At 40.8% G+C, this 22,770-nt stretch overlaps 1 protein-coding gene and 1 long non-coding RNA gene across 25 annotated transcripts in view; one reads left to right on the top strand and one right to left on the bottom strand.

Moving 5' to 3' along the window:
• Positions 1-17,247, top strand: part of NUP98 (nucleoporin 98 and 96 precursor) — a gene marked incomplete at its 3' end in the record, with an annotated part of 121,444 nt that extends 104,197 nt beyond the window's left edge. For all 24 annotated transcript variants that reach the window (XM_082749850.1, XM_082749838.1, XM_082749844.1 and 21 more), the window contains 5 exons: positions 2,881-3,102; positions 7,028-7,269; positions 11,436-11,590; positions 15,647-15,758; positions 15,886-17,247. In XM_082749850.1, the coding sequence (XP_082605976.1) occupies positions 2,881-3,102; positions 7,028-7,269; positions 11,436-11,590; positions 15,647-15,758; positions 15,886-16,103 (949 nt within the window). The remainder of the gene's footprint in view (positions 1-2,880; positions 3,103-7,027; positions 7,270-11,435; positions 11,591-15,646; positions 15,759-15,885) is intronic.
• Positions 8,067-22,770, bottom strand: part of LOC309840252 — a 25,212-nt gene continuing 10,508 nt past the window's right edge. Inside the window, exon 2 of the long non-coding RNA XR_014298566.1 lies at positions 8,067-8,363. This is a non-coding gene — a long non-coding RNA (uncharacterized lncRNA). The remainder of the gene's footprint in view (positions 8,364-22,770) is intronic.

Raw genomic sequence — 22,770 nt, 5'->3', positions numbered from 1 at the left:
ATTTTGAAATGGGCAAAATATTAAAACATTTGCTTTACCAAAGAAGATCTAGATGTCAAGCACATGAAAATGTGTCCAGCATTGGGCGCCTGGGTGGCTAAGATGGTTAAGCGACTGCCTTCGGCTCATGTCGTGATCCTGGAGTCCTGGGATCAAGTCCCACATCAGGCTCCCTACTCAGCAGGGAGTCTGCTTCTCCTGCTGACCTCTCCCCTCTCGTGCTCTCTCTCTCTCATTCTCTCTCTCTCCACCAAATAAATAAATAAAATCTTTAAAAAAGAAAAATTTAAAAAAAAAAAAGAAAAAGTGTCCAGCATCAGTAGACAATAGGGAAATGCAAATTGAAACCATCATGAGATACCACTGTCCACCTATTAGAAGGGCTAGAAATTAAAAAGACCAAGGGCCCCTGGGTGACTCAGCCAGCTAAGCCTCCAACTCTTGATCTCAGCTCAGGTCTTATGTGAGGGCCATGAGTGCAAGCTCTTCCCAGCATGGAACCTACTTTTAAACAATTTTGTTTTTTAAAGATTTAATTTAATTTATTTATTTGACAGAGAGAAACCACAAGTAGACGGAGAGGCAGGCAGAGAGAGAGAGAGGGAAGCAGGCTCCCTGCTGAGCAGGGAGCCCGATGCGGGACTCAATCCCAGGACCCTGAGATCATGACCTGAGCCAAAGGCAGCGGCTTAACCCACTGAGCCACCCAGGTGCCCCTGGAACCTACTTTTAAAAAAAAGAAAAATGTCTTGCACCAAGTGGTGTCATAGATGTGGAGCAACTTGAATTCTCATACACTGCTGGTGAAAAATATAAAATGGTATTGGCACTTTGGCAAACAGTTTGACAGAATAGAAAGTAAAGCAAGTTGGACATACTGCATGCATATGATCCAGTCATGCCACTCCTAGGTGTTTGACCAAAAGAATGAAGACATATATCTGTATACAGGTGTTTGTAACACCTCTGTTTGTAATGGCCCAAAATTGGAAACAAGCCAAATTTTTATCAAAGGATGAATGGATAAACAAATTGTGGGGTATCTATGTAATGGAATACTACTCAGTAATAAAAGGGAATGGACTGTTGATACACATGATAACACAGTGAATCACAAGATAATTTTACCTGGTTTTGAAAGGACTGAGATTTAAAAAAAAAAAAAAAAAAGTACCCAGAAACTATACTGTATGATTCCAATCTACCTAAAATTCTGGAAAATACAAACTGATTAATCACAGAAAGCAGATCATTATGTGCCTGAGAAGGGTGGCTGTAAAGAGGGGCAGGAAGAGAGGGATTATAGAGGGGCATAAGGAAGCTTTTGGAGGTTTGTTTGTTGTCTTGACCTTGGTGGTAATTTCACAGGTGTGTACATATATTAAAACTTAATGAAAATTGTACACTAAATATGTTTACTGTATGTTTACTGTATGTCAGCTTATCTAATGTGAAAAAAAGAAGAAAAAGGAGTATCTCAAGGTGCCAGTAATAGAGAAACCAGAGTAAGAGGAGATAGTAAACCTTGTTTTCATGAAAGGTAGAATTGCTATGACTAAATCCTTATATAAAATCCACACTCTGCTATGGTGAGTGCTGTGAAGTATAAACCTGGCGATTCACAGGCCTGTACCTCTGGGGTTAATAATACATTATATGTTAATAAAAAAATTAAAAATTGAAAAAAATCCAGTCTGTCCCATACAAATAGTCTAGAACTGCACTGTCCACCATAATAGCTCCTATTCACATATGGCTATTTTAATTTAAGTAGACTTTTAATTTAGTTACTCATTCACAGTAGCCCCCATTTCACATGTCTAGTAGCTGCATGTGGCTGGCTTTTGGCTGTCGTTGGTCAGAACAGGTTATAGAACATTTCCATCATCCCACAAAGTTCAGTTTGACAACACTGGTCAAGAAAACTTCTGTTCTTTACTTGGGGATTATTAGGAAGTATCTGGGATCTTCACTCAAAAGGTAAAGTTATTGGATGGTAATCTAAGCCATAGAACTTACAGGTATGAGATCTTACTTTATACTGATCTTATGATGTGGAAATTGTACGCTAAGAACTTTACATATAAACTGGTCCAGGACCATTAAAATCTTTGGGATCCCAGCAAAAGAAAGAGAAGTCTGTATAGGGACTCTTTAAAAACTCAGGGCACCGGAATTTCCTTATATAAAGTATAATGCCCATGTAGACAAAATCAGAGGTAGAAATTATAAGCCGTAGAAGGAAGTAACCGTCGTGAAGACTAGTTAGCTGTTCAGATAAACAGGATAATTAGCACTCTAGCAACTTCATATAATAGAACAGTTTGAAAGATCCTGATGCAATTATATGTTTTAAGTGGTTTATCGTGGTGCATAGGTGGTTCCTTCGGTTAACCATCTGAACTTTAGTTTAGGTCATAATCTCAGGATTCTGGGATTGAGACCATGCTCAGTGGGAGGTCTACTTCTCCCTCCCCATCTCCCCCTCCCCTGCTGATGCACTTTCATGTGCTCCCTCTCAAATAAAAAAAATTTTAAAAAATAAATAAATGTTAAATGAAGGAACGAAGACTAAGAGTTGTGAAGATTCCATGTACCAGGATGGTAAATATCTAGCCAGACTAATTGACCAGCATATTTGTCAGATCACACAACCACAAAAGAGGAGGTGCCTTCATTTTTAGAAGGCTCTGTCCTCTGGCTGAACCTAGAAGTAGACTGATAGAGCACAGTCTCAGAGGGAGACCATGTGGTCTGTAATGCTTCTGTTCTCAGGTGCCTGCCTTTGTTATCTTCTAAACCATAACCAGAACAGTTGATCTATCCAATACAGATGGTCTGCTGCTTTGATATGATAACTCAGTACATTTTCCTTTGTAGACATTATGATCTCAACCAGCTGCTGGAGCCCCGAAGTATAACAGCCGATCCTTTGGACTATCGCCTAAGCTGGCACTTGTGGGAGGTGCTGCGGGCTCTTAACTATACTCATCTCTCAGAACAGTGTGAGGGTGTACTACAGACGAGTTATGCTGGCCAACTGGAAAGTGAGGGGCTCTGGGAGTGGGCCATCTTTGTCCTCCTGCACATTGAGAACTCAAGGTGAGTAAGAAGCTCTGAACCCACTATATATTTAGTGCTATAGGGCAGTGCCAATGGTATCAGCCTCCTAGGGTTTAATTCAGTAAGTAAGCATCTAGAATGTTTTTTTGGGTCCAGCCCTATGATAAACTTTAAGAGTTCAGCCCACAGCTATCTCTATATTCACGTGAACAAGTTGGAAGTGAGACTGCCTTGAGTTAAGTGCCAAATTACGCTGTCTATCATAAGACCTCTCAGTAGTCTGAGAAGTGAGAAGAGATCTCCATGCACTATGGCGATTAGGGAAAACACTAGCCAGTAACAGGAAAAAATGAACAGGAAAAGGAAGGATATGTCCACATGAAGCTATCCCATTAACTTAGACACAGATTCACTTGAATGTGGTGTGTTCAGGAATTATGCAGAAACAGTGTGTGCTGAGTTGCCTCAGCGGCTCTGTGGAATGATGTAATGAGTAGTCAGGGAGGGCCCCTGCTTTTTCTGTCTGCTGACTTTCTCCCTCTCTAGCCTTCCCTTGCCATCCACCCACATCTGCCCCTCAAGTTTGATAGTATTGTATTTACCAGTATATTTTTGCTTAGATGTCTAATATTTTTGTTCTTTATCTTAGAGGAGGCTTTTCTCCATGGTGTGAATGAGATAAAGTTGGAGATTTTTTCTTTTTTGTTAATGGTAGTAGCATGGTATTACACTAATAACAAAAGCATTTATATAGTACTTTGTCATATAGTACTTTTACATATATTATACTCGGTTGTAAATGCTTTACAACTCATTTGTGAGTAATCAACTCAATTAATGCTCATAATGAATGTATAAGCACTCTTAAAATATGTTTAATAGATGTGCAGCCCAAGGCACAGAGAGACTTAAGTAGGGTATTTTGCTCAGGTCACAGTAAATGGCAGAGTCTTCCAACTCAACACCCTCAGAGTCTGTGCTCTTAATCATTATGTTGCACTCTCTGTCATGTTACATAGTGTTGAAAGTTCAGTTTTGTAGTCAGACCTCCCTCAATTCTAGATCCATCGTGTACTCACTTGGACTTGGAGTAAAGCTTACTCACTTTTGATTTTTAGTTAAAGTTACACTCTCTCTCTCTTTCTCTCTCTTTTTTTTTAAAGATCTGTGTTTTTTTTTATTTCTTTTTGAGATTGTATTTATTTGACAGACAGCGAGAGAGGGAACACAAGCAGGGGGAGTGGGTGAGGGAGAAGCAGGCTCCCCGCTGAGCAGGGAGCCCGAAGCAGGGCTCCATCCCAGGATCCTAGAATCATGACCGGAGCCAAAGGCGGCCACTTGATAACTGAGCCACCCAGGCGCCCCAAAGATACTCCCTTTTTATCTTTAAAATCATAATATTAATCCCTACCTAGTCAAAGGTGGTTGTGGGATTAAAAGAGGTGAGGGAGGGGTGCCTGACTGGCTCAGTTGGTGGAGTGTGTGACTTGATTTTGCGATTGTGAGTTTGAGCCCCACATTGGGCATTGAGATTAATTAATAAAAAAAATTGTTTAAGGGGTTCATGGGTGTCTTGGTAAGTTAAGCATCTGACTCTTGGTTTTAGCTCAGGTCATGATCACAGGATTTTAAGATCAAGGCCCATGTGGGGCTCTGTGCTCAGCACAGTCTGCTTGAGATTCTGTCTCTCTCCCTCCCCTCCCTGGCCCCTCTCCCAGATTTCTCTTTCTCTCTAAAATAAATAAATAAATAAATAAATAAATAAATATTTTTTTAAAGTTTGTGGGTTTTTTGGGGTTTTTTTGTTTTTTTAAGGGAGTGAAAGTATAAAGCATCTAGCACAGCCTTCCCGTTAAGGAATTTCTTCTCTTCTCCTTTATGAGGAAGCAAAATTACTTCATACTTTCCTTTATTTAAACAAATTCATGGGGAATTTCACATGGTAAAATAAGATAATTGGTGATTTAAGAGTAGGCTCTAGGAAAGCCTACTTTCCTAGAAAGTAGAAATCCTCTTTCCTGATAAAGGGTTTTTTTAAATGAATTTTTAAATTTATTTTGTTTATTTATTTATGTCAACTCTACGCTTCAGCATGGGGCTGGAACTCAGGATCCTGAGATGAAGAGTCGATGCTCTTAATGACCCAGCCAGCCACCCCCATTAAAGAATTTTAGAAATGAAGCAGCTGAGATTGGGGGGGGGGTCCATGGAAAGACTTGAAAAAGGTGTTCAGAAAAGATTCTAAAATGAGGACACCAGTTTTGATTTGATATTTAAATCTGGACCTTTGTAGGGGGCGCCTAGATGGCTCAGTCAGTTAAACCTCTGTCTTCAATCAGGTCATGATCCCAGGGTCCTGGGATGGAGCCCCATGTCAGACTCCCTGCTCCTCTCTCTCTCTTTGCTAATTTCCCTGCTTGTGTTCTCTTGCAAGCACATTCATTCTCGATCTTCAAATAAATAAATAAAATATTTAAAAAAAAAAAAAACAGATAAATCTGGTTCTTTGTGGCACCTGGGTGGCTAAGTTTCCTGAGTATCTCTTGATTTCAGCTCAGGTCATGATCTCAGGGTAGTGGGGTTGAACCCTGTATTGCACGCCATGCCATGCTGCTTGAGATTCTCTCTCTCTCCCTCTGCCCATTCCCTCCTCCCTCCCCTCCCAGCTGTCTTTTGTTCTCTCTGTCTGAAATATATAACATCTTTTAAAAGAAAAAATTAACAAATAAATGGCTGGTCCATTGATCCAGATATAAAAGGAAACGTTCGAGGGGTTCCTGGGTGGCCCAGTCTTTAAGAGTCCACCTTTGGCTCAGGTCATGATCCTGGGGTCCTCGGATCAAACCCTGCATCAGGCTCCCTGCTCAGTGGGAAACTTCCTCCCTCTTCTCTCCTGCATGTCTTCCCTCTCTCACTGTGTGTCTCTTTGTCAAATAAATAGAATCTTTTTTTTTTTTTAAGGTTTTATTTATTTGACAGAGCGAGAGAGGGAACACAAGTGGGAGAAGTGGGAGAGGGAGAAGCAGGCTTCCTGCACATGACCCCAGAAGCCTGGGGTCATGACCCGAGCCAAAGGCAGACGCTTAACGACTAAGCCACCCAGGTGGCCCTAAATAAAATCTTCTTAAAAAGAAAAGAAAAGGTCTCGCCTCAAGGGGCCTTGAGACCAAAAAGATTGAGGGTAACCTAAGTCTAGAGGCAGAGAAGATGAATTATGAAAGCTGACAGTTTTGAAGGGGAAAAAAAGCAAACAGGGACCTGGAGGAGCCCTTCTCTTTAAAAAGTACTTCATTTACTTGTACTGACCATATGGGAGAAAAGGAAGAAAGGAGGTTGGAAGTGAACTATGAAAAACTAACTACTCTGTGGAAGGTAGGATTCTGCTATCTGGTCCTTGATCTCCTGTTACCAGGAAGAAAATAAAGATAAGAAAGGGAAAGCCTTGAGCGCCTGGGTGGCTCAATGGATTAAGCTGCTGCCTTCGGCTCAGGTCATGATCTCAGGGTCCTGGGATCAAGTTCCGCATCAGGCTCTCTGCTCAGCCGGGAGCCTGCTTCCTCCTCTCTCTCTCTCTCTCTCTCTCTGCCTGCCTCTCTGCCTACTTGTGATCTCTCTCTGTCAAATAAATAAATAAAATCTTTAAAAAAAAAAAAAAGAAAAAGAAAAGAAAGGGAAAGCCTTTACTTAGCACTGGACAACATTCCCTCGAGTATTAGTTCTCACTATTTTTTCATTGTGAAAATATAACGTGCTTTGATACTTCTATTTCATTAAGCATGTAAATGCTAATCTGGCCTTTTTCTTTTTCCTTTCTTTCTTTTTTTTTTTTAAATGTACTTTGAAGTGGTCCACTAAATGTTAAGGCCTACAGTTTGAGAGACTATCTCAGGGGTCATTCTGCCCTGAGGCACCCTTCTCCATCAGTGAGGATAGGATTTATTCAGCATTGTTTTTCTTCCTACAGCATACGTGAGAAGGCGGTTCGAGAGCTGCTTACCCGGCACTGCCAACTATTAGAAACCCCTGAGTCTTGGGCTAAGGAGACTTTCCTGACCCAAAAGCTTTGTGTGCCTGCTGAATGGATTAATGAGGCCAAAGCAGTGCGAGCACACATGGAATCTGACAAGCACCTGGAGGCCCTCTATTTATTTAAAGCTGGACACTGGAACCGCTGCCACAAATTCATCATCAAGCACTTAGCTTCTGGTGAGTGCTTCAGATTAGGGCCTGTGTTTCCTGGAATCTCCCCAAATTCTTCCAACCTCTGAACCCCATAATCAGTCAGGCCAGGGATGATGTTCTGTATGGTACTTTGCAGTCTTGAATCCGATTACACTTTGCAGAAGTTCTCTGTGCAGAAGAAATTTGGCTTGGATGAGGGGCAAGAGGGGCAGGGAATGACAGGTTGTTACTTTACCATATGGATATGCTTGATATACATGAATTATGTTAAACTCTTTGTATATTTAGGAAATTTTGTTTACCAAGATTAAAAAAGATACATTATAACTGATACCACAGAAATACAAAGGATCATTAGAGACTACTATGAACACTTATATACCAACAGATTGGACAACCTAGAAGAATTGGATAAATTCTTAGAAATATATGGCCTCATGAAGAAATAGAAAATCTGAGGAAACCAATTAGTAGTAAAGCAGATTGAATTAGAAATCAAAAAACTCCCTACAAATAAAAGTCTAGGACCAGGGGCGCCTGGGTGGCTCAGTGGGTTGAGCCGCTGCCTTCGGCTCGGGTCATGATCTCAAGGTCCTGGGATCGAGTCCCGCATCAGGCTCTCTGCTCAGCAGGGAGCCTGCTTCCCTCTCTCTGTCTGCCTGCCTCTCTGTCTACTTGTGATTTCTGTCAAATAAATAAATAAAATCTTTAAAAAAAATAAAAATGTCTAGGGCCAGATGGCTTCACTAGTGAATTCTACCAAGAATTCAAAGAATTAATACCAGTCCTCCTCAAGCTCTTCCAAAAAATAGAAGAGGGTAGAACATTTCCAGACTCATTTTATTAAGACCAGCATTACCCCTAGCAAATACAGACAAGGTTACCGTAAGAAAAGGAAAGTACAGACCAATGCCCTGGTGAACATAGATGCAAAAATTCTTAGCGAGGGGCGCCTGGGTGGCTCAGTGGGTTAGGCCGCTGCCTTCGGCTCAGGTCATGATCTCAGAGTCCTGGGATCGAGCCCCGCATCGGGCTCTCTGCTCAGCGGGGGGCCTGCTTCCTCCTCTCTCTCTGCCTGCCTCTCTGCCTGCTTGTGATCTCTGTCAAATAAATAAAATCTAAAAAAAAAAAAAGAAATAAAAAAAAATTCTCAGCGAATTATTAGCAAACTGAATTCAGCAATACAGTAAAAGGATTATACACCATGATAAAATGGGATTTATAACAGGGATGGTTTAACATATACAGATCAGTGTGATACACCACATTAACAAGATGAAGGATAAAAATCGTATCACCAGATGCAGAAAAAGCATTTGGTAAATTCAACATCCATTTATGATAAAACTAGTTGGTATATGAGGAACATACCTCAATAATAAAGGCTGTATATGACACGCCTATAGCTAACATACTCAATGGTGACAAGCTTTCAGTTTTTCCTCTAAGATCAGGAAGAGGGCAAGGAAGGGTTCCCATTTTCACCACTTTTATTCAACATAGTGTTGGAAATCCTAACCAGAACAGTTAGAGAAGAAAAAGAAGTAGGAAGCATCCAAACTGGAAATAAAGAAAACTGTCGCTATTTGCCAATGACATGGTAGTATATGCAGAAAACCCTGAAGACTCTACCAAAAAACTGTTAGAATAAATGAATTCAGTAAATTGTAGGATACAAAATCAATATATAGAAATCTGTTGCATTTCTGTACAGTAATATGAATGATCAGAAAGAGCAATTAAGAAAACAGTACCATTTTCAGTTGCATCAAGAAGAATAAAGTAGGGCGCCTGGGTAGCTCAGTGGGTTAAGCCGCTGCCTTTGGCTCAGGTCATGATCTCAGGGTCCTGGGATCGAGTCCCGCATCGGGCTCTCTGCTCAGCAGGGGCCTGCTTCCTTCCCTTCCCCTCTCTCTGCCTGCCTCTCTGCCTGCTGTGATCTCTCTCTGTCAAATAAATAAATAAAATCTTTAAAAAAAAAAAAAAAAAAGAATAAAGTACCTAGGAATAAAGACCTATATCCTGAAAACTATGACATTGATCAAAGAAATTAAAGATTGGAAGAAATGGGAAGAAATTCCATGCTTGTGGATTGGAAGAATTAATGTTAAAATGTCTTTACTATACCTAAAACAATCTACACATTCAGTGTCATTCCTGTCAAAATACCAACAGCATTTTTCAGAGATAAAACAAACGACTCTAAAATTTGTGTGGAACCACAAAAGACCTTCCATAGCCAAAGTGATCTTGAGAAAGAACAACAAAGCTGGAGACATTAAACTCTCTGATTTCAAACTCAATTACAAAGCTATAGTAAAACAGTATGGTATAGGCCTGAAAACAGACACCTAAATCTTTGGAACAGAATAGCCCAGAAATAAACCCACACATATGTGGTCAATTAATTTTATGACAGAGGGACCAAGAGTATACAGTCTCTTCAGTAAGTGGTTTTGGGAAGGGTGGACAGCACATGCAAAAGAATTAAACTGGACCACTATTGAATTCCATGTACAAAAATTAATTCAAAATGGCTAAAGGCTTAAACTGCCACATACTTGGGTGGTTCAGTCAGTTAATCGTCTGCCTTTGGCTCAGGTTATGACCCTGGGGTCCTGAGATCGAGCCTGATTCTTTCTCACCTGCCGCCTGCCACGCCTACTGTCTCTCTCTGTCAAATAAATAAAATCTTTTTTAAAAGGCTTAAACTATAAGACCGGAAAGCATAAAACTAGAAGAAAACATAGTCATAGGCAGTAAGTTCCTTGAAATCCATCTTGGTGATGACTTTTTTTTTTTTGCATGGGACACCAAAATCAGGGGCAACAAAAGAAGAAATAAACAAATGGGACTACATCAAATTAACAAGATTTCTGCACAGCTCCAAAAGAAACCATCAACAAAATGAAAAGGCACCTAGAAATGGCAGAATATGTTTGTAAATCATTTATCTGACATTTTGGATTAGAAGAATTAATGTTAAAATGTCCTTACTACCTAAAACAATCTGCAGATTCAATGTAATTCCTGTCAAAATTTTGGATGTTATAGGGAACATCCAAAATATTTAAAGAACTCATAAAAATAGCAAAAAAAAAAAAAAAAAATCTGTTTAAAAAATTAGGCAAGGGGGCGCCTGGGTGGCTCAGTGGGTTAAAGCCTCTGCCTTCGGCTCAGGTCATGATCCCGGGGTCCTGGGACTGAGCCTCTGCTCAGCAGGGAGCCTGCTTCCTCCTCTTTCTCTGCCTGCCTCTCTGCGTACTTGTGATCTCTGTCTGTCAAATAAATAAATAAAATCTTTAAAAAAAAAAAATTAGGCAGGGAATCTGAGTGGACATTTTTCTAAAGAAGACATAAGGAGATGGCCATTGGTTACAATGAAATGATCTGCACCACTAATCAGAAATGCAAAACAAAGGCACTAGAAATGTCACATCATCTCTGTTAGAATTGCTATTGTCATAAAGATAAGAAATAAGGTTGGTGAGGATGTGGAGAAAAGGGAAGCCTTATGCACTGTTGGTGGGCATATAAATGGTACGGCCACTATGGAAAATAATATGGAGATTCTTCAAAAAACTAAAACTAGAATTACCCATAGGATCTAGCCAAAGGAATACAATCTATTCCATTTCTGGGTAATTATCCAAAGAAAACAACACAACTCGAAAAGAAATATGCACCCTCATGTTCACTGCAACTTTATTTAAATAGCAAAGATAGGGAAACAAAATCAGTGGTGAATGGATAAAGGCAATGTTCTCTGTGTGTATGCATAGTATACATGTACCACGAAATATTATTCAGCGATAGAGAAGAATGAAATCTTAACCATTTGCAACAATATGGATGACAGCATTATGCTAAGTGGAATAAGTCAGAGAAAGACAAATACGTATGACCTCACTTGTATGTGGGATCTTTAAAAAAATAAAAATGGCTCAGAGATACAGAGAACAGATGGGTGGTTGCCAGAGGTGTGGGGTAGAGGTTGGCAAAATGAGTGAAGGGAGTCAAAAGGTACAAACTTACAGTTATGAAATAAGTCATGAAGGTGAAATATTCATTATACATACATAATGTGTATGTATATGTATTTCCCCTTTCTTCCTCTCTTGGATTTCTGCCATGTCCTCCATGGTACTTTTGAGAACCATATATTTGTGCTTAATATTTTGTTTCTTCAGATGCCATCATTAATGAGAACTATGACTACCTGAAGGGGTTCTTGGAAGACCTGGCACCTCCAGAGCGCAGCAGCCTAATCCAGGACTGGGAAACATCTGGGCTTGTTTACTTGGACTATATTCAGATCATTGAGATGCTTCACCAGATACAGCAGGTACCTGAATTCCTTAAACTATTGCTTGGTTTTCCTTTTCCCTGGCCCTTAAAGGCACAGGGACCTCAGAATGTCTGAGCAACCTCATTAGCAAAGATGGAACTGTCAGTGCGGGCGGGATATTTTGATGGGGCTGATTTGCTGTAGCCACTATGACACTGTATCAAAACGTAAAAAATCTTCTTTGTTTTGTGCTTATTACCAAATAGTATAACTATTACCAATAGTTCCTGAGATTTGTCCACCTATAGTCTGCTCCCCTTGTGCAGTCCTCCTTTGAGTGAAAAGCTCAGGGATGAGAGAGATAGTAAGGTCAAAGATTTGGTGAGGGTAGTTATTGTCTCATGTCATTTGTTATGTTTTTAAAATTGCAAGTATGAGAGTTTTTTAAAGTCTTTATCAAAATGTATTAGCGTCTGTTTCAGTAGTCATAAGATTGGCCTCTGTTGTTTATAGCACAAAGCACAAAGACCAGACTTTCTCTTTTTTTTTTTTTAAAGCTCTTTTATTTATTTGACAGAGAACAGAGAAATCACAAGTAGGCAGAGAGAGAGAGAGAAGCAGGCTCCCTGCCAAGCACCTGGGATCATGACCCAAGCTGAAGGCAGAGGCCCAACACCCAAAGACCAGACTCTTAACCAAAGATTTCAAGCCCACGTAGAGGCTTTTACCTGTCACTCGTGCCTTCTTCCTAGTGTTACCCCACATTCCAGTTGCCAGCCTGCTCTGCTCTCATCACACTAAATTACTTATCACTCCTAACACACACACTCATCCTTTAAGATCCTTTAAGATCAAATTGCTATAAGCTCTATTTTGTTCTCCTTTTCCCATAAGAAATGTTAATTGCATTTTCTTTTTTCACTGCCAAAGCACTTGGTACACTTGTTTTCCAACTCTATTATCTACTTGTTTACCAACTCTATTATCTACTCTAAATCTACTTTATTTTAAGATTAAAGGCAATAGAGTATAAAGGGTAAGAATCAAGTTCTGAAGCCAAATGGTTAGGTTCAGTTCATGGTTCCCTCACTCACTAGCTGTGATATGACCTTAAACAAATAACCTTTATGTGGTATAACCTTTATTTGGTATAAAACAAGGTTATTTTATAACCTCATAGCCTTTATTTGCTTAGTTTATAAGCAAATAAGTTAACCTCTCTTTGTTTCCTCTGAAACGGAGGGGAGGAACACAGATTACCATAGATATCTGACAGAGTTATCAAATTTTTAAAGTATACTTGAAAAAACAGTTTGGGTTTTTTTAAAGATTTTATTTATTTATTTGCTTATTTATTTATTGAGTGAATGAGTGAGGGAGGTGTAGAGGAGAGAGAATCTCCAGCAGACTCCTTGCTGACATGGGGCTCAGTCCCACAACCCTGAGATCATGACCTGAACGGAAATCAGGAGTCAGCCACCCAACCAACTAAGCCACCCAGGCACCCCTCCAGGGAACTTTTAATAAGGTAGTATTGGAGGGTAGAGTGGAGAGGGGAGTCGTGTGGGTGTAGTAAAGTCACAGAATCTCTCACCTGGACTGTTGTAGTAGACACCTAATTGGTCTCCCTGCTTCTGCACTTGTTCCTTTACAGTTTATTTCCATGCAGCAGCCAGAGTGATCTTTCTGATACCCAAGTCTGATACCCAAGTCATATTATCTGACTCTCATCTATAACCTTCCAGTAGCCTCTCATTTCACTTAGGATAAAGTGCTCCTTAGCAGCTCTTATAAATCTGCATCAGTAATTCTTACCTTTTTTGCTGTGGACCTCCTTGACAGTCTGGTGAAGCCCATGGATGGCTGTCTAATGTGCTTTAATGCATAAAATTTAAATTCATGGGATTACAAAAGAAACCAGCTATGTTAAAATACATTGTCAAACTATTAAGAACTTACAGGAATAAGTGGTTTAACATCTTAAATTTAACAAGCCCAGCAGTGGATCCCCTAACTACTCTAACTTTGGTGAAGTACTGTATTTAAAAATCACTAACAATTGTAATGTAATATGAAAATAGCTGTGATGTCTATTGATCACAAAGTCTCTGTTATTTCTTAAAATCTGCATTAATAATTAAATGCTAATGTATAGTAAAAAGTCAGTAAAAATAAGTATTATTTTTCCCAGTCCAAGTTCATAGACTGAATTCTGAGGACCTCCAGTTATGATCCTGTGGTGTATAAAACCTCTCCAGTTTTATCTTCTTCTCTTCTCCTCTTTGAACTCTGCATTTTAGCCACCTAAACTTTCTTTGCATTCCCATCTTGCAGTTTTAGCTGTTCTCTTTGCCTAGAAAGCTTGTCCCTCTAGCCTTGGTCAAAGATAAGACTTTCTTCAGAAAAGACTTTCCCGATCCCCCAATCTGAAATAGCCTTCCAGTTTTTCTGCCATATCACCTTGCTTAAATGATCTGCACAGCTTGTGATTCTTCAAGGTTTATCTCTACCTGATCGTCTCTTTATTTTTCATGAGTTTCCTGAGAGCAAAGACCTCATCATATTTAGCACCCTTAAAGGTCCAGTTAAAGGCTGATTTCTTGTGGACAAAAAAAAAAAAATACTTGCAAGAGGCTGGGGCACCTGGGTGGCTCAGTCAGTTGAGCATCTGTCTTTGGCTCAGTTCATGATCCCAGGGTCCTGAGTTGAGCCCCAGATCAGGCTCCCTGCTTAGTGGGAAGCCTGATTGTCCCTCTCCTGCTACCTTTGCTTGTGCACATCACCACCACCACCACCACCCCCCCGTCATATCAATCAATCAGTCAATCCTTTTAAAAAAATACTTGTAGAGGCACTAACTGGTAGATTCTGCAAAGCCCTCCCTAAAGTAGATTCAGTGAGAAAGGTGCTTTGTGGAAGGGTTGGATGAGCATTTAGAGAAGGAGGAGGTGATAGGATACTTAGCAAGTGGGGTGGTTTACTTGAAGAGTTTGAGAGAGGCGGAGCCAACCAAGAGTCATATGTGAGACAAGCAGGAATAAGATGCTGCTGGAAAGTATTCAGAATGTAAGTAAAGAATAAAGATACAGGCTTCTGGCCAACTCAGAAGAGCATGTGACTGTTGATCTTGGGATTGTGAGTTCAAGCCCATGGTGGGGGTAGAGATTACTTTAATAAATAAATAAACTTTTAGAAATTTTTAAAAATACAGACTTGATTTTTAGAAACATCACTGTGGCTATCATATGGTAGGGAAAAGGATGTAATAGGGATGACACTGAAGATCATGATCAAGCTCTTAAGATTTTTTCAATTAAGAAGTAATGGTATCCTGTGCTAGGGCAATGGCTCTGGAAAGGAGAATGGAAGATTGGAATATTAGGCTAAAGATTTAGGAATCATCAGCATATTGATCATAATTGGAGCCATAGATGGGGCACCTGAGTGGCTCAGTAGGTTACGCATCCAACTCTTGGTTTCAGCTCAGGCTGTGATCTCGGGGTCATGGGATCAAGTCTTAAGTTGGGGTCCACACTCAGCACGAAGTCTGTTTGGGGTTCTCTGCCTTTCACTCTTCCTATTTGCACATGCACTCTCTTTCTTCCTCTCTCAAATAAATTAATTTAAAATAATAATAATAATTGGGGCTATGGGAGTAGATAGCAACACAAAAGAGAGGACATACAGTGAGAATAGGACCTGCATTATTTTAGGAAGGGTTGTGAATGTGGAGTTAGGATACCTAAGTTCCAGGCTAGTTTGGGCTCCACTTCTGTGTTGCTCTCTACTCTTAACTAATATAATCTCTCTGAGTCCAGATTTATCTAGATTTTTGAGACCATATTAAGGCTTGCTAGTTACGTGGTTTATTAATGCTGATTTCAAGACTTAACCAGTTCAAGGCTTTGGTATACCCTGTTACTTCCTCTTGTGAATAATTGCTGCAGTTGTGTTTTGTTCTCAGTGATCAGGCTGGATAGTGGTGACATGACACTGCCACGCAGCCTCCTTGGTTTTTTCTGTTGTTTCAGGGTTTTGCATAGTCAGTCTGTGGATGGAATTCGGGTGATGGGAGCTCTTCTTGATTTAACTGGTTTCTCTGCTTCTTTGTAGGTGGATTGCTCAGTTTACGAACTTGAGCAGTTACACGCCAAAGTGATCTCTCTGTGCAATCGCATACAGCAGATGCAGTGTTACAATGCCAAGGATCTCCTGGCCCAGTCTGGTAAGCCTCCACGCTCTGCCTGCTTCCTGCCTGTTTGCTTCCTGTCTTCATGATTGCTATACCTCTGCCCCGATGCACACCCTTACCAGCCCTTGTCCTTGATGCTCACTTCATTTTTTCTCTCCAGACATGGCCAAACGTGCAGCCAACCTGCTGCGGGTGGTATGGAGCCTTCAGCGCACACCTGAAACAACCTCCGACTCGACACCAGACCCTCAGCGAGTCCCTTTGGGCCTCTTGGCTCCCCACGTTGGCCAGCTCCCCATGCCTGAGGACTATGCCTTGGAGGAACTGCGCGGCCTCACACAGTCCTACCTGCGAGAATTGACTGTTGGGAGCCAGTGAACCCCAGGTTCCTCCCACCACACTCACATGCTTATTCACACTCACCACACAGCGATCCCCTGCATTGAGTTGATTGGCACTATTAGCCATTCTCTTGTTTGGCTATGGAATCCATCCTCTTTTCCTGCTGCCCCAAGCAGCATCCACCATTTGTTCAGAGCTTTTGTTAATACTGAACAAAGCATAAGGGCTTTTAGAACCCAAAAAAGGAACCAAGTCTCTTTTTTACCATCTTTAAGAGCATCCCCCCCCCTTTTAAAAAAAAATGGTCAATAAAATACCTTTTGCAGAATTGCCCCCAGAGAACCAGGGAATCCTTTCCAGTCTCAGTTGTTCTGGATCTTGTGACCCACCATGCCACCCTGCTACCCTACTCCTACCTTAGCCCTTTTGTAATAGGACAAATGTTGATCAAAGATTGTCCTTCCTTAACAGATAAACTATCCACAGAAGGAAGGAAAATTTGTCTCTTAAGTGGGCTGATGAGTTAACACTGTTTTAGAGTCAAAAGAGGGTTGGACTGAGTTAGGAAACAGACCAGAGTCTTTCTGACTCATTTAGGGTAGAAGTGAGTGCCTGCCATGGAGGGATGGATCTTTAAGGCTTGTTTGTTCCTGTCTTGAATGTTCCATGGACATCAGAATTGTGCTACTACCATGTGCAGGAACTCTTGGTCACAGACACCATGTCTCTGGGAAACTCCAGAACTCAATTTGGTCCCTGGTTTTCAGTCATCTTGCTAGGCTTCCTGTCTAATTTGCCTGAAGAGTTTGAATAAAATATGGCAGGTTGGGTAGTCCTCCCTGTCCTTCCTATTCTAGCCCAAAGCATTTCCTACCCATCGTCTATAGTTCCAGAACATAAAACCGTACTGAGGCAGGCAGGGAGCTGGGCTTTACAGGCAAGAGGAGGGCCTTTGCTACACTGCTGTCAGCTATGGGGAGTCCCAGGTAAAGGCCCACGACAGCTGGAATTCAGAGCTGTCATAAACAACATGGCCACCTCTGGGTCTTTATGCATGAAGATTATGTAAAGGTTTTTATTAAAAAGTATATATATATATAAATAAATGATCTAGATTATTTTCCTCTTTTTCTGAAGCTACTTTCTTAAAAAAAATAAAATGTTTATATCATTCCTGCTATTGGCTTTCCCTTTGTGTTTTTTTGAGCCTTATTCCAAGGATCTTTACAGTGGCCTTGGTTGATTTACAGTCTGAAGGGAGATGGGCCATGGGTTAAAGAAAGAACAATCAAAGTTAGGGCAAATTTAGGGTGAGGGGGTTGAGATTATTAGTTAATCCTGACTGCTTATATTTTTTTTAAGATTTTATCCACTTATTTGAGAGAGAGAGGTCAAAGAGGGTGAGGATCCGAGGGAGAAGGAGAAGCAGACTCCCCACTGAGCAGGGAGCCCAGTGCAGGGCTCGGTTCCAGAACCCTGGGATCATGACCTGAGCTGAAGGCAGACACTTATCAACCAAGCCACCCAGGTGCCCCTGACTGCTTATATTTATATAAATACATGTATAAGTATATATTTATGTTTGGCTTCCCAGTGGGGGATATGGGAAAAGTCTCATTGCCCTTAGGAATGTACTTGGGGGGCGCCTGGGTGGCTCAGTGGGTTAAGCTGCTGCCTTCAGCTCGGGTCATGATCTCAGGGTCCTGGGATCGAGTCCCGCATCGGGCTCTCTGCTCAGCGGGGAGCCTGCTTCCTCCTCTCTCTCTCTCTCTCTGCCTGCCTCTCTGCCTACTTGTGATCTCTCTCTGTCAAATAAATAAATAAAATCTTTAAAAAAAAAAAAGGAATGTACTTGGGATTCAAAGCTTGGCTCTTCCATCCTGGCAGTTTTTTGGTTTTTTTTTAAACTTGAGTCATACTTTACTTTTAATTTCATTTTCCATTGTGTAAAGTGGATGATGATCGTAAATATTTGCTGCTAAACACAGTTGTTTTCCAGAGGGAGCAAATAAGTCTGATGTGTACTATTTGGATTTTTTTTTTTTTCTGTTAAGCTGAAGGTGTGAGCAAATTCCAGTTAGGATTAGGCCATAGACACTGGGACATGGAGGAATTTGGAGATAAAGCAGTGTGGATCTGAGGCTATAATTTAGACTCCCAAGGACAAGGGTAACTCCTGGGAATCTCTCTCCATTACTGTGAACCTGAGTCACAGAGTATTGCTGTGGTTGTGGTTACCTTATGAGAGGTGTTTTATAGAAAGAGAGCGTGCTATAGAAAGCACTTTGGAAGTGCTAAGAATTGTGCATATGGGCAGTATTTCCTTTTATGATAAGTATTTCATATATATATGTATGCATATACATATACATATATGTATAAGTCAAATGTTTATCATAGCTGTGTTACATCAGAGAGTTACAGTTCAAAGTTAGTGATAAAGAAGCTCTTTTATATTTCAAAATTCCATTGAAATAAAAAAAAATTTTAAGTTTCTCAGAAATATAAAAAAAGGACAGCTGACAGAATGGGAGAAGATATTTGCAAATAACATATCAGATAAAGGGCTAGTATCCAAAATCTATAAAGAACTTATCAAACTCAACACCCAAATAACAAATAATCCAATCAAGAAATGGGCAGAGGACATAAAGAGACATTTCTGCAAAGAAGACATCCAGATGGCCAACAGACACATTTAAAAGTGCTCCACATCATTTGGCATCAGGGAAATACAAATCAAAATGGCAATGAGATACCGCCTCACACCAGTCAGAATGGCTAAAATTAACAAGTCAGGAAATGACAGATGCTGGCAAGGATGTGGAGAAATCAAAACAAATCACACTGATGGTGAGAATGCAAGCTGGTGCAACCACTCTGGAAGACAGCATGGAGTTCCCTCAAAAAGTTGAAAACAGAGCTACCCTATGACCCAGCAATCACATAGTGATCCAAAGGGGCATATGCGCCTGAATGTTTATAGCAGCAATGTCCATAATAGCTAAACTATGGAAACAACCTAGGTGTCCATCAACAGATGAATGGATAAAGAAGACATGGTGTGTATATATATATATATACACACACACACACACATACACAATGGAATACTATGCAGCCATCAAAAGAAATGAAATCTTGACTTTTGCAACGATGTGGATGGAACTAGAGGGTATTATGCTGAGGTAAATAAGTCAATCAGAGAAAGACAATTCTACGATCTCCCTGATATTAAGAATTTGAGAGACAATGTCGGGGATTTGGGGGGTAGGGAAGGAAAAAATGAAGTAAGATGGGATTGGGAAGGAGACAAACCATAAGAGACTTAATCTTACAAACTGAGGGTTGCAGGAGGAAGGGGAGTAGGAGGTGGTGGTTGGGTTATGGACATTGGGGAGGGTATGTGCTATGGTGAGTGCTGTGAAGTGAGTAAACCTGGCGATTCACAGACCTGTACCCCTGGGGCAAATAATACATTATATGTTAATAAAAAACATATAAAATCCATTTTCTCAAAACTCAACAGACTCCAGTTACATACAACATCCAAAGTAAGTGTATTTCCTTAGCAGAGTGCTGGAGTAATGCCAAAATCAAAATCAGGAAAAGTTTGGAGATTAAATGTTAGATTAGCCAAGCGGAGGCCTCCAGGATAGCTGCTCTTTTCAGATGTTTTACTCTTTGACCCAGTTGCTACTTTTTATTAACAGAAAATTACTCCAGATTTTTTGTTGTATTTCAAAGAACCAGCTCTTCAATTTACCAGTTTTACCGGAGTTCTGTATTATGATGTATTGATTTCTGCTTTAAAAAAAAATTTTTTTTTTAGATTTTATTTATTTATTTGGCAGACTCTGTGAGAGAGGAAACACAAGCAGAGGGAATGGGAGAGGTGAGAGAAGCAGGCCTCCTCCTAAGCAGGGAGCCTGATGCGGGGCTTGATCCCAGGACGCTGGGATCATGACCGGAGCCGAAGGCAGATGTTTAACGACTGAGCCACTCAGGTGCCCCATAAATGTTCATTTCTTATGTTTTCTAAGGGTTTTTTTTTTTTTTAACCTTTTATTGTAGAGATTTGCACCCAGGCAAAAGTAAAATGATGTAATGAATCCACATTAAACATTTTGACAGTTCTCCAATATTTATCTTTACCTCCATTGTTATTCTACCAACCCCACAATGGTATTTCTAAGGCAGGGCATCATTTCATCAATAGCTAAGCTTTTCTAACAAGTATTTTTTAATTTTTTCTTAGAGAAAGCATGTGTGAGTGGGGTGGAAGGGCAGAAGGAGCAGGAGAATCTTAAACAGGCTCTACACCCAGCACAGAGCCGGATGCAGGGCTCAATCTGACGACCCTGAGATCAGGACATGAGTTGAAAGCAAGAGTCAGATGCTTAACCAACTGAGCCATCCAGGCACCCCGCTAACAGGTAAATTTTTATAAACACAACCACAGCACCCTTGTTCTACCATCAAAACCAGCAATAATTCCTCCTAACAACTAATACCCTCTGCATTTCTACATTTCCCCAGTTGTCTCAAACTAAATTTTTATGGTTGAATTGTTTGAGGTTTGTTTGTTTACTTTTGAGAGAGAGAGAACATGCGTGAGCATGGTGGGGAAGGGCAGAGGGAGAGAGAGAATCTCAAGCAGACTCCCTGCTGAGCATGGAGCCCAATGCCAGGCTAGAACCAACAACTCTGAGATCGTAACCTGAGCTGAAATCAAGAGTCAGACAATCAACTGAGCCACCCTGGCACCCCACGGTTGAATTGTTTGAATTAGGATCTTAACAGGGTCCACACTTTGCATTTGGTTGATTAGTTTCAAGTATCTTTATTACCAGTGTTCCCTTTCTTCTCTCTCTCTTTTTAAATGCCCTTTATTTGTTAAAGTAACTGGGTCATCTATCCTTTAGGATCATGAACTAGGACCTTCTAGGTTTGGCTGGTTGTGCCTCTATTTCCTATATACTGCTCCTTCCTATATACTCCCCGTTACTTCTTCGATACTGCTGGGTAGATCTAGAGGTTTGATTAGATTCAATTTCCTTCTTCCAGCCCCCCCACCCTGCCACCCTGCACTCCCCACTCTCCTCCTCCCCAGTTAGTAGATGGTGGTGTGTTTTATCACTTTCAGAAGACACACGTTTGGTTCTCCCACATTTTTTTATTTTAAGATTTTTCATTTATTTATTTGATGGAGAGGGATCACAAGTAGGCAGAGAGGCAGGCAGAGGAAGAGAGAGATGGGGAAGCAGGCTCCCTGCTGTGCAGAGAGCCCAATGAGGGGCTCGATGCAGGGCTCTATCCCAGGACCCTGAGATCATGACCTGAGCCAAAGGCAGAGGCTTAACCCACTGAGCCATCCAGGCAACCCTGGCTGTCCCATTTTTATTGAGGTTAAGATTATTGATTTAGGTGCTGTCACCCTTATTTACCCTTTATATAACTTCCCATCAACCTTTCACCTAATGATAATCATGGCCATTATTTTATATCCCTTGTCTTTTTATATGTGTTGATTCATTATTTTCAAAATAGAGACTTAAATAACATAGTTATTGTGCAGTTAATGTTTTCTTTTCTTTTTTTTTTTTTTACTTTGTATTCCCACCCTCCCACCCCTATTGCTTTTTAAAGGTTCCCACCAACTTTTGGATTTTTTTTTTTAAGATTTTATTTATTTATTTATTTGACAGACAGAAATCACAAGTAGTCAGAGAGGCAGGCAGAGAGAGAGGAGAAAGCAGGCTCCCCGCTGAGCAGAGAGCCCGATGCGGAGCTTGATCCCAGGACCCTGGGATCATGACCTGAGCTGGAGGCAGAGGCTTTAACCCACTGAGCCACCCAGGTGCCCCTGGATTTTTTTTTTTCAATATAACATTTTCACCCCAAAATACAGTAAGTATAAGAAATATTTTAGCTTTTTTTTTTTTTCGTGTAAACTCCAATTTACACATCAGTCTTTAGTCAGAGAATATACTGTGGAAATGAGACAGGGAAACTGAAGGGACCCCAGGAGAGAAAAGGCTGGGTTCTTTCCCTTGCTGCTTTCGTGGCTTCTCTTCTCACTAGGACCTGCACCCCCAGAGCACTTCACACAGGTCTTGTAATGCAAATAGCCTATGTAGTCCTTGTAAGGGAGAAGAGTTAATGGTTCTCTAGCATAAATAACATCTAAGAAGGACCAGATGAGAATGACCAGAGGAAGCTATCATATGTGCATTTGACACCAAGGGAGCCAGACATCTCAACACCAAGACCCTCTGGCTCCAAAGAATAACACCTGGGCCCTCATCTTTGTTCTAACCAGTTCCTGAATGCCTGAGAGGACATGGACGCTAGACCACCATCCTTTCTAAAACCCCCAGGTCCTGAACAAAGATGAAATTCATGTTATTTTCCTCTAAGTCTCCCAGATACTCTGTATCTCTCTCTATTTATGTATCTTTAATAAACTGTTTCACCACCTGCTGGCTCACATTTTATCTTTATCCTGTGTGAAGCCAAGAACCTTCTTGGCTGGTCCTGAGAGACATCCCCACCCCTAGCCCCAGGCTACTGGAGTCAGAATTTGTTTTTTTCTCTCTTTTTAAAAGATTTTATTTATTTTAGAGAGAGAGAGCATGCACCACTAAGGAGGAGGGGCAGAGGAAGAGGGAGAAGCAGAATCCTTGCTGAGCAGGGAGCCCTA

The sequence above is a fragment of the Mustela nivalis genome, assembly GCF_964662115.1.
Source record: "Mustela nivalis genome assembly, chromosome: 9".
NCBI classification, from domain to species: domain Eukaryota; kingdom Metazoa; phylum Chordata; class Mammalia; order Carnivora; family Mustelidae; genus Mustela; species Mustela nivalis.
Note: the sequence above shows the minus strand (reverse complement) of the source record. Positions and strands in the feature narration are given on the sequence as shown.